This window comes from Telmatherina bonti (assembly GCF_933228915.1).
Source record: "Telmatherina bonti genome assembly, chromosome: 1".
NCBI classification, from domain to species: Eukaryota; Metazoa; Chordata; class Actinopteri; order Atheriniformes; family Telmatherinidae; genus Telmatherina; species Telmatherina bonti.
This window is the reverse complement of record NC_136619.1, coordinates 2,429,876-2,445,499: the sequence shown is the minus strand read 5'-3', so window position 1 is coordinate 2,445,499 and position 15,624 is coordinate 2,429,876. Positions and strand designations below refer to the sequence as shown.

At 45.8% G+C, this 15,624-nt stretch overlaps 1 protein-coding gene across 2 annotated transcripts; it reads right to left on the bottom strand.

Annotated features, from left to right (window-relative positions):
• Nucleotides 1–958: 958 nt before the first annotated feature.
• On the bottom strand, nucleotides 959–15,126 carry asb7 (ankyrin repeat and SOCS box containing 7; the record flags this gene model as incomplete). 2 transcript variants are annotated; one of them, XM_079243982.1, is made up of 5 exons in its annotated part: nucleotides 959–1,767; nucleotides 3,208–3,813; nucleotides 5,310–5,500; nucleotides 13,256–13,373; nucleotides 14,994–15,126. In XM_079243982.1, 4 exons carry the CDS (start codon nucleotides 13,291–13,293, stop codon nucleotides 1,628–1,630), a joined length of 975 nt encoding a protein of 324 aa, XP_079100108.1. In that variant the 3' UTR covers nucleotides 959–1,627. The 2 variants fall into 2 exon arrangements, with proteins under 2 accessions (XP_079100108.1, XP_079100109.1); XM_079243983.1 differs by lacking the exons at nucleotides 13,256–13,373; nucleotides 14,994–15,126 and having other exon boundaries at nucleotides 5,310–5,520.
• Nucleotides 15,127–15,624: the final 498 nt, after the last annotated feature.

Below are 15,624 nucleotides of genomic sequence, written 5' to 3'. Positions count from 1 at the left end.
GGATGGATGGATATTTGGATATATGGATGGATGGATGGATGGATATTTGGATATATGGATGGATGGATGGATATATGGATGGATATTTGGATATATGGATGGATGGATGGATGGATATATGGATGGATATTTGGATATATGGATGGATGGATGGATATATGGATGGATGGATGGATGGATATTTGGATAGATGGATGGATATATGGATGGATGGATGGATGGAACCACTACTACTAATGACTAAACATTAATAGCAGTTTCTGTTCATCTGCAGGTCGATCTAGGACTTTCTAAATCATAGCATCTGGAAAGACCTTTGAGAAGCTTGGAGAACTATTCCTGAAGACAACTTCAAGAGATGACAGAAAGCTTCACTCTGATGGTTCAGAATGAGAGGAGAAATAAAAAATGTTGACTTTAAGGTCCACAGGACGAGATGACCGTAGTTCTGATTCAGCTCAGGGTTCCAGTGTTCCGAGACAAATAGAGAGAAAAGAATGTGCATCAGGACAGTCGTACGAGATGCATGTGTGGATCCCTGTCTTCACATGTTTTCCCTTCAGGTGTCCTGATGTCAGCCTGGGCTGTAAATTTCATACAGTTGTCACTAATCAGGACTGATCAGTCCACTGGTCGACAGCTGGATGAACAACATGGAAGCAGGGGTCATAAATGTTGCTGTGCAGCTTTCACAGATTCTGTCCTGTGCTTCTGGCTGCTGAAATGATCAGGCATGAGCAGACGGTCGTAGCCTGAAACATACTTTCTGACAACATCTCAGCTGTCTGAAAAAGCTAGAAAATGTTTTAACAATCTGTAGACACAGAAGGGTTAAAACCAGGGAATATATGCTGCAACATCCATCTGTTTATTCAGGTTTAATTCAGCTTTAATCAGAATGAAACCAGTGTGACTTCCAGTCAAACATCTTGCAGCTCTGGGTCTGAAATGAGCTTATTTTAATTTCACATCAACGAGAAACAAACAGTTCATTTGCTGAGTGAAAAATCAGCAGAAACGCCAGCATGCTTCTGCTCCAGCTGTCCACCAGAAGGTCCGAGTCGTTGAGGCTGGACATTCTTACCGCTCATGTTTCCTCATCAGATTCTGGATGAGTGGGAATCGTGTCCAGATCCTTCCTGTTGGGAGCTTTGGCCTCTGTGTCGGCCCTCCGGTCCAGTCGATGAGGAAAGCTTTCCTCATTCTGTGGAAAGCAGCAGTGTCCACTTTTATTGTGAAAAGACTGAATTGAAGAAACACATCATGCAGGTTGAAGCCTTCGATCTTCCAGCTGGGGAAAATTCTCCAACTTGCAGCCAAAATGCTCCACAGACGGAAAACAGAAAGCGCTCATCCAGAATCTCTGGTACAAACTGAAACTGAGAGTATAAAGTCTTCCAACCTCAAAGACCTGGAGACCACAAGGACAAACTTAGAGACTTAGTCATGGATTGATGACTCTGGACACGGCTTCATTTATACAGATATAAAACACACAAAGTTTCCATAAGATGCACCCACGTCCCCTCCTCCAGCTTCCAGAAAGGCTGGAGACCAGGAGGTGATGGAAACGGTGCTCAGGCATCTGTCAGCATGAGGACCAGTCTGCTCCGTGTCTGTTGTCGCTTCACAAACTGTCAAACTTGTGTCTTAAATAGTCTTTCATAACCTTAGCGATGGGAAGATCCTCCAAGAACTGCAGGCTCTGAAGGCCGATGCAGTGCCGGACCTTTATTCGACACAAGTCCTGTAGAGTCCGAGGTTGTCCTGGAGAGAGAACAAAGGATGTCGAAGATATTCTGAATATCAAGGAGACACAGTAAAAACACATATGGCTGGACTGGATGCTGGGATGCAGGACAGGAAAACAGTCCGCAGGACCCTGCTCTAGGTCAAGCCAGCAGACTCAAGACGGCCATCTGCGGACACCAGACGGAGGTTTGACCAATCACAGGTCAGGATGCTACCAGGGAGCTCAGCTCAGGTTGGTGAGGGAAGGTCCAGTTCATTCATTCCCCAGGCGGCTCCGTCAGGAAGCTGGACTCCATCCCAGTAAGCACTGGGCGAGAGCCAGGTACACCTGGACAGGTCTCTCTCTCTCTCACACACTCACACACACACACACACACACACACACACACACACACAGGACGTCTGGAACCGGGTCAGAAACCACAGAACGGTAAGGTCAAGGCCAGGTCAGGAGGACGATGCTGGTCTCTCCCTCTGTTCCCACTGCCTGCTGCTGCTTTGTGTCGTCCCTCTGTCCATCTGAGCCTCTCTGCATTTCATTCTGAATGAAGCCATGGATCCGCTCAGCCGGATCCGCTCAGCCGGATCCGCTCAGCCGGATCTGCCGGATCCGCTCAGCCGGATCTGCTCAGCCGGATCTGCTGGATCCACTCAGCCGGATCCAGCAGCCGGATCTGCCGGATCCGCTCAGCCGGATCCAGCAGCCGGATCTGCCGGATCCGCTCAGCCGGATCCAGCAGCCGGATCTGCCGGATCCGCTCAGCCGGATCTGCTCAGCCGGATCTGCTGGATCCACTCAGCCGGATCTGCCGGATCTGCTCAGCTGGTCTCTCCATCTTCTACCTGTTCTCAGTGGAGCTGCAGGTGCTGACGGAGTCCTGGAGACGTGATGAAGGTCGCGTGTCTGCCGCCTCTTTCTGTGGAGGATTTATGATAGCTGGAAAACGCAGGACGGAAACTTGTCCAAATGAAAAATGGAGCTATAAGCTTCATATGTGCCAATAAAATGTGCAGAAATAAAGTTTAAAACTGTTTTTATGAAGTGATTTCTAAAATTCTAATTTTCAAATGTTTTTAATTCAACGCCATTTTCTTTACCCCGTTGTTTTTACTGATGATTCATTTTTCTTCTCCGTATAATTTACTGTCTCATGTCGTTTCTAAGCATTTCTGTGTTATCATATCAAACGAAGTCGTCCAGCATGCCGAAACTTCACAACAGCAAGCAGGACAAGAGACGGGTAAAAATGGCCCGGTCCTGCAGCGGTCCCGGCCCAATCGGACCTTTACTGACTTTGGACACCCATTAAGTCTAGACTATGCTGCTGAGGAAATGAGTCTGGTACCGGTACCGGTCCCCCTGACCCGGCTCCACCTGGACCACTCTGTCCAACAGAAACAAGCTGAGTCAGCGGTTCGATGCCGCGGGACTGGGTGAGTGTCTACGGAACTTACTGGTGACCTCCTGCAGAAAGTCCAGACAGGGCCGGCTGATCCCCGACATGCTGACAGACACGGCCACCGGCGTCTGTCCCTCGTAGTTCCTGGTGTTGGTGTCGGCGCCGTACGAGTAGAGCATCTGCGCACACAGCACGTCGTCGCGAAGAGCCGACAGGTGCAGAGGGGTCTGGCCGTCCTCCAGACGACCCAGGTTCGTGTCCGCTCCCCTCTGAAGGAACATACGGCAGTACGAGTGGTTTCCTTTGATGACGGCATACCGCAGCAGGAAGCCGTTCTGAATGTCAATGTTGGCGCTGTGGTCCAGCAGGATCCGCACGCAGCTGGACCGCTCCCGGATGATGGCCAGCTGCAGCGGCGTGGTCCCTTTGTCGCTCAGCGGGTCCACCTCCGCCCTGAACTCCAGGAGGAGGCGCACAAACGAGTCCCGGCCGTAGTGCGCCGCCACATGAAGCGGAGTCCAGCCGTCGTTGCTTTTGGCGTTGATGATGTCGCCACGAAGCTCCGACTCCAGCATGAGCCGGGCGATTCGCGCCCTGCCGTGCATGGCAGCGTAGTGGAGGGCTGTGAATCCACCGATGAAGTCCTTCACTGTGGGGTCAGCTGTGAGGACGAGAGCAGGATTACAGTCAGTTCCACACTCAGATTTACACGGATGTCAACAACGTCCCGCAGAGAAACTACTGTAAAACCATCCCGTTTTTCTTCTCAAAACTACACAATACTGGATCAGATTCAGGATTTAACCCTTTAAAAGCCACTGGGATACTCTCATGATAGAAGGAAATGCAGCATTTCCTTCCTGTGCGTGTTTCTATTTCTGCAGAGCTCCTCTGAACTTGCAGCGTGTTTCTGCAGAGCTCCTCTGAACTTGCAGCGTGTATCTGCAGAGCTCCTCTGAACTTGCAGCGTGTTTCTGCAGAGCTCCTCTGAACTTGCAGCGTGTTTCTGCAGAGCTCCTCTGAACTTGCAGCATGTTTCTGCAGAGCTCCTCTGAACTTGCAGCGTGTTTCTGCAGAGCTCCTCTGAACTTGCAGCGTGTTTCTGCAGAGCTCCTCTGAACTTGCAGCGTGTTTCTGCAGAGCTCCTCTGAACTTGCAGCGTGTTTCTGCAGAGCTCCTCTGAACTTGCAGCGTGTTTCTGCAGAGCTCCTCTGAACTTGCAGCGTGTTTCTGCAGAGCTCCTCTGAACTTGCAGCGTGTTTCTGCAGAGCTCCTCTGAACTTGCAGCGTGTTTCTGCAGAGCTCCTCTGAACTTGCAGCGTGTTTCTGCAGAGCTCCTCTGAACTTGCAGCGTGTTTCTGCAGAGCTCCTCTGAACTTGCAGCGTGTTTCTGCAGAGCTCCTCTGAACTTGCGTGTTTCTGCAGAGCTCCTCTGAACTTGCGTGTTTCTGCAGAGCTCCTCTGAACTTGCAGCGTGTTTCTGCAGAGCTCCTCTGAACTTGCAGCGTGTATCTGCAGAGCTCCTCTGAACTTGCAGCGTGTATCTGCAGAGCTCCTCTGAACTTGCAGCGTGTTTCTGCAGAGCTCCTCTGAACTTGCAGCGTGTTTCTGCAGAGCTCCTCTGAACTTGCAGCATGTTTCTGCAGAGCTCCTCTGAACTTGCAGCGTGTATCTGCAGAGCTCCTCTGAACTTGCAGCGTGTATCTGCAGAGCTCCTCTGAACTTGCAGCGTGTATCTGCAGAGCTCCTCTGAACTTGCAGCGTGTTTCTGCAGAGCTCCTCTGAACTTGCAGCGTGTTTCTGCAGAGCTCCTCTGAACTTGCAGCATGTTTCTGCAGAGCTCCTCTGAACTTGCAGCGTGTATCTGCAGAGCTCCTCTGAACTTGCAGCGTGTATCTGCAGAGCTCCTCTGAACTTGCAGCGTGTTTCTGCAGAGCTCCTCTGAACTTGCAGCGTGTTTCTGCAGAGCTCCTCTGAACTTGCAGCATGTTTTCGTTTAAATACTGGACAGAAAACATCTCAATTATTCCTGGATGTAGAGAAGATGCAGCATGTCTGGGAGAGCGAGATCTGCTTACTGCAGACAGAGGGGAGCGTCTAGAACATGTCGGGATGACAAGGACTAGAATGAAAGGAGATAGAAAAGTAGCCTCTGACCTCCGTGCTCTAGAAACACCCGAACGCATCTTTCCTTCCCCTTGGCAGCAGAGAAGTGCAGCAGAGTCCAGCCGTTGGCGTCCCGGATCTTGGGGGAGTATCCCTGCTCCAGCATCCTCCGGACGGTGCAGACATCCCCCGCGGCCACGGCAGCCTGAATCTGCAGCTCATCGTGAAGCTCAGGGTTCCCTCTGCAGTGATGGTTTAGCATCCTGTCACATTTCAGAAGGAGAACGTCCATCTGTACTGAGCAACCAAACTAGACGATGCAGTTCTGGTCCGTGAATCCGAACGGACCAGAACGAGTCCAGGTCTGAAGGAGTCCAGGTGACCTGAACAAACCAGAATGTTTTGCCTCTGAAAACAACATGTTCACCGGTTCGTATTCAGCATCAACAGATCACACACACAGTGGAAACACTTGATTCCCAGTATCGTAGCAGATAATAGTTAACTAGAGGAGGTCTTGTTCCGGAGGCAGGAATGATCTGTATCTTTCAGTCTTACAGCGGACCTGAAGAAGCCTCTCACTGAACACAGTTCAGCGGTTAGGATAATGAATGAGTGAATGAATGTTTTGATACTAGGATTAAGTGGTTAGGATAATGAATGAATGAATGATACTAGTTTAGGGGAGAATACTCTGTCCAACGACCTGACAGGGTAATAATTTTGTCCCGGCTGTCGTCTGTCTCGAGAAAATCAGAGTTCAGTACCAAGGAGGAACATCACCACTAAGTGTGTGGATTTTTTTTCCACCTCTGCGAACCGTCAGGTGTTGTGCAGAACCTGCCTTACTACTGTTACTACCTCATGGGGTGACACTGCGATCCTTCATCAACCCTCGAAAACATCACAAAGCCATGTACGACTCTGTATGGCTAAAACGCCATCGACCAGTACTTCCACTCAGTCAGCAAACTACCAGCCGACAGAGATCACGGACCAAAATATTACTCATTCCATCCAACTTCTTCATGGAAGAAGCTGGAGCCTTTCCCAGGAGGTAGGTTCCCTCTGGACAGGTCGCCAGTCCGTCGCAGGGACAACACAGAGAGACAAACAGCCAGCCTATGGACTATTTACTGTAAACAACTAGCCTAACAGTGGGAGGAACCCACACATGTAGAACTCTACACAAAAAGGCCGCCGTTCAAAGCTCCCCCAGCCGAGGCTCGAACCATGTCAGGCTGCAGCGTTAAACAGAACATAAGCCTCAGTTCTTGTAAAATCTTGTCAGCCGATTCCAATTCTTGGGGTGACGATTCAATTCAGAACCAATTCCTGATTCAAACTGATTTTTTATTCATAATCGTTACACTTAAGTAACAAAAGGTGTGAATTTCCAAGTAACTTTATTCTTCTATAAGCTAGAAAGAATGGAGAAATTATTCGGGCTGACTGGATTTAAATTGCGAAATGTACAAAACTTTTTTTTTTTTAAATTTCTTGGGCTTTAATGCCCAAGAAGACAAGTAAGAACCTTGAAAAGAGCAGTGTGCGAAAGTATTCAGCCCCCCTGAGTCAGTACTTTGTAGAACGGCCTTTTGATGCAGTTCCAGCTGCAAATCTTTTGGGGAACATCTCTACCAGCTCAGCACATCTACAGATGGAGATATTCTACTTTCCAAAACAGCTCCAGCTCAGTCAGATTAGATGGAGAGTGTCTATGAACGGCGGTTTTCAGGTCTCGATGGGATTTTGGCCTGGACTGACTGGGCCGTTCCAACACATGAAAATGCTTTAAACCGTTCCGACGTAGTCCCGCTTTACGTTCTAAATCGTTCCGTCGTAGTCCCGCTTTACCTTTTAAACCGTTCCGACGTAGTCCCGCTTTACCTTTTAAACCGTTCCGACGTAGTCCCGCTTTACGTTCTAAACCGTTCCGACGTAGTCCCGCTTTACCTTTTAAACCGTTCCGACGTAGTCCCGCTTTACGTTCTAAACCGTTCCGACGTAGTCCCGCTTTACCTTTTAAACCGTTCCGACGTAGTCCCGCTTTACGTTCTAAACCGTTCTGACGTAGTCCCGCTTTACCTTTTAAACCGTTCCGTCGTAGTCCCGCTTTACGTTCTAAACCGTTCCGACGTAGTCCCGCTTTACCTTTTAAACCGTTCCGACGTAGTCCCGCTTTACGTTCTAAACCGTTCCGACGTAGTCCCGCTTTACCTTTTAAACCGTTCCGTCGTAGTCCCGCTTTACCTTTTAAACCGTTCCGTCGTAGTCCCGCTTTACCTTTTAAACCGTTCCGTCGTAGTCCCGCTTTACGTTCTAAACCGTTCCGTCGGAGTCCCGCTTTACGTTTTAAACCGTTCCGTCGTAGTCCCGCTTTACCTTTTAAACCGTTCCGTCGTAGTCCCGCTTTACCTTTTAAACCGTTCCGTCGTAGTCCCGCTTTACGTTTTAAACCGTTCCGTCGGAGTCCCGCTTTACGTTTTAAACCGTTCCGTCGTAGTCCCGCTTTACCTTTTAAACCGTTCCGTCGTAGTCCCGCTTTACCTTTTAAACCGTTCCGTCGTAGTCCCGCTTTACGTTTTAAACCGTTCCGTCGTAGTCCCGCTTTACCTTTTAAACCGTTCCGTCGTAGTCCCGCTTTACGTTTTAAACCGTTCCGTCGGAGTCCCGCTTTACGTTTTAAACCGTTCCGTCGTAGTCCCGCTTTACCTTTTAAACCGTTCCGTCGTAGTCCCGCTTTACCTTTTAAACCGTTCCGTCGTAGTCCCGCTTTACCTTTTAAACCGTTCCGTCGTAGTCCCGCTTTACCTTTTAAACCGTTCCGTCGTAATCCCGCTTTACCTTTTAAACCGTTCCGTCGTAGTCCCGCTTTACGTTCTAAACCGTTCCGTCGTAGTCCCGCTTTACGTTTTAAACCGTTCCGTCGTAGTCAGCCTTTAGTGGGGTTAGGGTTAGTCCCTGCTCAAGAGACGCCAGAGCATGATGCTACCACCACCATGCGTGACAGTGGGGACGGTGTGTTCAGGGTGATCTGTAATGTTTCCGCCACACACAACGTTTTGTATTTAAGCCAAAAAGTGACCAGAGCAGCTTCTTCCACATGTTAGCTGAGTCCCCACATGGCTTCTGGCAAACTGCAAACGGGATTTCTTCTGGTTTTAACAACGGCTTTCTGCCCGCCACTCTTACATAAAGGCCAGGTTCGTGGTGAGCACGCCCAGCAGATGTCCTGTGGACAGATCCGCCACCTGAGCTGTGGATCTCTGCTGTGCTCCAGAGTCACCATGGGCCTCTTGGCTGCATCTCCTGTAAGCGCTCTCCTTGTTCGGCCTGGAAGTTCAGGCGTACGGCCGAGTCTTGGTAGGTTTGGCGTTCTCTCTCCATTTCCAGATAATGGACTGAACGGCGCTTCATGAGATGTTTAAAACTCGGGAAATGTTTTGAAAGCCAAACCCTGCTTTAAACTTCTCCACAACTTTATCTCTGACCTGTCTGGTGTGTTCCTTCGACTTCATGGTCTGTTTGCTCCTCAACATCCTCCTAAAAAACCTCTGAGGCGTCGCAGAACAGCTGGATCTGTACTGAGATCAGATTACACTCAGGTGGACTCTATTTAGTAGGGCCCAACCGATATAATATTATCGGCTGATATGGGGGTCCAGGGTGATATTGGCGGTAAAAAAATTGCCTATTTTTTATTGATTTATTTTTGTCATATATTTGAGACTGTCCAGTTAAAAATGTAATTGGGCTACTTATCCAGCAGATGGCGTCCATGTCTGCTGGATAAGTAGCGGGGGCGGGGTCATCCTCGCTCATGGCTGCCTACCGTGGAAGCCGAGACGGAGCAAACCGGACGGTGAAACAGATAGCAGCTGAGCCAAGTAAAGTCCAGTCTGCCCACAAACATTTTATATTTTGTCACTGGTAAGTTGAAATGTTAAATAAACACAGTTATGTTTTCCTTCTTACATTCTCTACAAACTGGTCATTGTGTGTTTAGTTAAATAGCGATGATCGTCATCATCTCTAAAAATAGCCATAATCTGACGGCTAATTTTTCCAACAGTGTCTTTAAAAATGACGACTTTACATGTTCTAGAGGCGCCCCCAAAACACCCGTAGTCATGAGGCAGGAAAGTCATCAGAGTGAGGAAAACTTGATGTTTTGCAGCGAGGAAAGCCGTGCTCAGCGTTTAGGCTGGTGAACGTGTGTGAAAGTTGGTGGCTGCGTGCCATTTACACAACTTCTGAATACTTATTATTATTATTAGTGGTGCAACGGATCATCATTGATCTGCGATCCATTCGGATCAGTATCTACGGTTCGGCACACACGTGATCCGCGGATTGATATGAAAAAAAAAAAAAAAAGAAAGCTGCGTGCATAATCGTTCCAAACAAGTGCAGCGTGGTCATGGCGAGCGGAGGAACTTGAACGCCCCGGTTCATGTGTGGGAACACTTTGGTTTCCCTGTCAGATACGATGAAGAAGGAAAGAGGTCAGCTGATGAAACAGTGACGGTGTGTCGGCACTGTGGAATAAGAAAACCATATTTACATCTTTTAAATCAGTGAATAATTCAGATAGTTCATGGTGTCTAACAGGTAGACATGAGTTTAAGAATGAGCTGAGAATGTAGTATTTTAGCTTTGAGGAATATTTTTGAATTTTTTTCTGGTGGATGGATTTATCAGCCATTATATCGGCTATTGACTCTAAAGTCTTTACATCCATATCGGTCGAGCCTTACTATGTAGTCATGACACCAACGTTCAGCAGTCATCAGGCAACTTCTGCAGGCAACTGGTTGCACTCAGAGAAAATGGCTGAATACTTTTGTACACGGCACTTTTCAGCTTTTTATTTGTGAAAAAAATAAAATTGTGTAATTTTCATTGTACTTCACAGCTGTGTGACACTTTGTGTTGGTCTTTCATATAAAATCCCAATAAAATATATTCATGTTTGTGGCATGTGATGTGTCAGAATGTGGAAAAGTTCAGAGAGAATGAATTTCCTTTGCAAGACACTGTAACTATGAACATGTTGACAGGACAGCCAGCCACCGATGGCGAGTCGTGTCCAGTTAAAATGTATGCCAAGTGGTTATTGTCTATTACGTCTGTAAAATCAGCACCGCACAAGCAGTCCTGAAATCCTTCTGTCACGTTCCATTTTAATGCTTGGAATTCCAGTATATGGGCAGGATAATGACAAAGCACTTGCAGACGGTCCATAGCACAGCACTTGCAAGATTCCTTCTTGCTGTCAGTGAAGCTCAGCAACCAATCCACTGAGACTAGCATCCGTGGGAAGAAAGTAGGGAAATCTTGGATCAGCAAACCCTAGAACGGGTGCACTGGTGAGTTTCCCAATCAGCAAAGATGACACTCAGAACTCCACCGAGAACCAAAACGTTCCTTTGAATCGCAGTAAGGAGAGTTGTGCTCACAAGTTTGAGACTTTTTGCGGGTATGCGAATTTCCCCGAGTCAAGTCAGTAGGAGGTTTAGCAATGGTGGAACATCCCATGATGAATCGGCGGCAGTAGCCAGCAAATCCCAGGAAGGATTTTAAGGTTTTAAGATTACTAGGAACTGGCCAGGATTTGAGTGTAGCTACCATCTCTGTCTCCACCCCACGCTCAAAAACTATATGTCCCAAATACCTCACCGAGGTCTGGAAAAATGTTACACCTCTCCAATGATGGTTTCAGCCCGTATGGATGAAACCAATCCAGTACCAGACGGTGCTCATGCTCCTCTAACATGTCAGAGAAAAGGATCAAGTCATCCAGGAACACAAAAACTTCCTTCAGATGGAGGTTCCCTGTACATTTCTCCGTTACTCTTTTGAACGTTGATGGGGCGTTGGTTACTCCCCAAGGCATTCTGCTAAACTCCCAGAATCCTAACTAAGGTACAGTATTTTCACAACCATAAGGCAGCAGGCAGTCCGTTAAAAGGCAGCAGGAAAGATGCAGAAGCAGCATCTTACCATTTTGTGCTTTTCCGTGTTAACCCCGCCCACCTCACATGTTCAACCAATCCAACGATACTTAACTGGCTGCTGATAAAAGGTTGGTTGGTCTTTAGGCAGCTTAATGAAGCGTTTATCAGGTGTTCGCCCCCTGGTGGTCGGCGGACTGCTGGTAGAGAAACTGAGTGATCAGAGATGCTGCAGAGCTGTGTTCTGAATGTAAATATCGTTGACGATCAGGTTTATTTAATCATAACCACCAAAATCGTGATCACCATCAAAATCTGATTAATTTTACAGCCCTACTTAACACCCAAGCTTCTCGTCGCCGTCACGTGACTTTGAACATGCCATCACCGTGATTGGCTACGCACCCTGACATATGAAGTGTCTCGGCCGGTGATTGGCTGAACACCGTTGCAGGACCTACTACATGTGCCATTTAGCACTTGTTGTGCTCTGCCTTTACAGAGTCAACATATTATTATTCATTGAGGTTTATTAAGAACATTTGCTTGTTTGTTTTGTTTAAATTTACCTAAAAAATGTCCACAACATAATATACCTGTATATATAGACCCAATAAGATTTGTTTTATTTATGGAATTTATTATTTATCCATGTTTAAGAAGCATAGTTTACATGTTTACATGGAAATGTAGACGTGGTATAGCCACAGATTGGTTTTATTATTCTTTTAATCTGCACTTTGGTTGGTGTGATTTATTACTTACGCCAATGTTTACACTTTTTGGCAGAATTTTGTTACCTTGCCATGGTGAAAGCTTACAAATCTATGTATTTAGTACGTTTACAACTGTAAGTAAAATAGATAAACTATCTGTCAAATTAATTAGGGCTTCATTTGTCCTTATATTACCTTTTAATAACTAGTTTATGAAAAAGAACAACTTATGAATCATAAACCTGTTATTGTTTATTAAATACAGATTCATTTAATGTTTGTTAGAAAACACGAGGACCTTAAAAAAAAACCCATAAATTAAATCACAATTACAATAACAGGAAAAAATTTGAGTTTTTTTCCCCAAAACTGTTCAACCCTAATCCCTAAAAGCCCTTTCTCTCCGAGGCGCTCCTCTCACGAATGTTTTAGGAATGAGAGACCCATTTTCCGAGAGACCTGATTGGTCAGGAGGCGGTGCTTTTATACCCGTTAATCTCTTATCCAGAACATTTTCTCTGGAGCCAGTTAGCCGTTTCGTGGTGATTTATCCCTGTAAGAAGTGAACCGGAGTGGCAGGACGGAAAACAAATCCAGCTTCGTAGAACAGGCCTCGGTTCGGTTGCAGGTTGTCCTGCACCAAGGCCACCGGTCCAGGATATAAACCCTGGTGAAGTCCCAGAGCTGTTCTGAAAAAAACACAACTAGTTTGGATTATCTTGCTCCCATCAAGTCCACTAGCTCCTCATTTATTTGTTGGTTTGAGCAGTTTTACAGGTTTTGCTGGAGCGGCTGCTTCCACCACCACAATCATGTCATTAAGACACCAAACAGCAGATTCATGAAAAGCTACGGCGAGCTGAATATCAACAGGAATAAAACTCTAAAACCACCATTCAGGAGCAAAATTACACCACATCCCAAAATAACTCTCTGTTCACATAAATATTAACATGTTTGACCAATCAGCTTTCATTTATCACAGCTTGGCTCCACCCACTTCTCCAAATGGGGTATTTCTAGATAAAACATGGTGAGGGCCAGAAGTTCACAAACCAGAGATCAACATCTCAGTGGAGCCACATCTGTCGTCTGTAAGAAAACATCAGGATGTTTTGGAAAAAGGAAATAAAAACAGAAAGTACCTGAAGTCATTATGTCCATCCACATTTACAACCTACACCAAACCACACGCTGCTTCCACCGGAGAAGCTATGAGCCGATGTTATCCGCCCAAAGTTGGGACATCTGGTCCCATCTTCCATCTCTGCCTGGTGACTGACATTACCAAGAGTTTGCATCAGCACGGTGAACCCAAACATACCTTTTGACCAGCTGAAGAGATGGACTTCTCTTAGTCATATCGTAGCTGCTCCTGCAGATGTTCTACTGCAAATTCATGGCGAGAAACAGTCGGGAAGACGAGAAACGTTCCGATTATCCTGGAAAACACACACCTGACATCATGAGCGCATGTCACTTCCATAAACCCCATGAACAACAACAGGAAGACCATGCTAACATGCAGAATATGTTTTCAGACTAATGGTGAAGCAGAGATTAATAAAGGAATAAAATATCAGAATACTATCCAACCAGGTAACATGAAGTGTGGAGTCTGCTGTTAAATCTTTCCTGGGAAGTTTCAGCAGTTTGCTATCTGGTCAGAGCTTCAGTGGCTTCATTTCAGTAAACAAGGAAGCTGTTCTGCTGACAAATAAAGCCCATCATATCACACAAATAAAGCCCATCATATCACACAAATAAAGCCCATCATATCACACAAATAAAGCCCATCATATCACACAAATAAAGCCCACCATATCACACAAATAAAGCCCACCATATCACACAAATAAAGCCCACCATATCATACAAATAAAGCCCATAATATCATACAAATAAAGCCCACCATATCACACAAATAAAGCCCATCATATCATACAAATAAAGCCCATCATATCATACAAATAAAGCCCATCATATCACACAAATAAAGCCCATCATATCACACAAATAAAGCCCATCATATCATACAAATAAAGCCCATAATATCATACAAATAAAGCCCATAATATCATACAAATAAAGCCCACCATATCACACAAATAAAGCCCATCATATCACACAAATAAAGCCCATAATATCATACAAATAAAGCCCATCATATCACACAAATAAAGCCCATAATATCACACAAATAAAGCCCATCATATCACACAAATAAAGCCCATCATATCACACAAATAAAGCCCATCATATCACACAAATAAAGCCCATCATATCATACAAATAAAGCCCATCATATCACACAAATAAAGCCCATCATATCATACAAATAAAGCCCATAATATCACACAAATAAAGCCCATCATATCATACAAATAAAGCCCACCATATCACACAAATAAAGCCCATCATATCACACAAATAAAGCCCATAATATCATACAAATAAAGCCCATAATATCATACAAATAAAGCCCATCATATCACACAAATAAAGCCCATCATATCATACAAATAAAGCCCATAATATCATACAAATAAAGCCCATCATATCACACAAATAAAGCCCATCATATCACACAAATAAAGCCCATCATATCACACAAATAAAGCCCATCATATCATACAAATAAAGCCCATCATATCATACAAATAAAGCCCATCATATCACACAAATAAAGCCCATCATATCATACAAATAAAGCCCATAATATCACACAAATAAAGCCCATAATATCATACAAACAGGAACAAACCCTGCTAGAGACACGGGAGGAAGAAAAATCCGTTCAACACCCAGAAAACGGAATAAAGTAAAATTTAAACTCAATAAACGTGGATCAGAGCTTCTCACTAACCTGCTAGCTGAGGCTAGTTAGCAGCATGCTAACTAAGTCAGTAGCTCCAGCTCGCTAGTTGTTTGTTTACTGTTTACTGTTTTCCTACAGAACTGGGAGCAGAACTGCTGAGTAAAAGCAAAGTGTCGCTACTAAAGTTGTTCCTGTGTGTTTGCAGGTAAAAGCCAACATGTTTGCGGGGAAAACAAAGACTTACAGAGAGATGCTGGGCAGAACCAGTCTGACTGGACCAGTCGGAACCGCATCATTCCCGAACTTTCTGCTGCAACACGGAACCGAACAGCGCCTGAAAAGTTGCCTACAAACCTCTGCAGGTCCCCAGCAGGCTCATTCCGCTGCCTATCAATCAGCTTTAACTCCCAAGTCTGAGTGGGAACAACAGTGTGACGTCAGCAGGAAAAACAATGACACTTCCGCCCCAAACCTTTCAAAAGAAAGCTACCCACAGATTAATCACGCTCCAGAGAAGTCAGTGATATTCAGCTTTCTGCATGAAATTACCATAAATCTGAAGTCTTACCTTCATTGGTGACCTTGGAATGGGCAGGACGTTATTGATTCAGAGTTCTATTTCCATATTACTATATCAGAATCAATACTTTTGAAAATTGTAAAGCTGTGTGTTTGCCCTGAAGTTGGATTTTCCAAGTTCCCTGTCCCAGAAATGCAACATGAACGTCCTCTGAAGTCAGAAATCTGATGATGAAGGTGGGAGCAGGCCCACCTACCCTGAGTTTTCAACTGAGCTGGTTCGGTGCTGGTTCCAGGGGTGGTTCCGGCGCTGGTTCGGTGCTGGTTCCAGGGGTGGTTCCAGGGCTGGTTCGGTG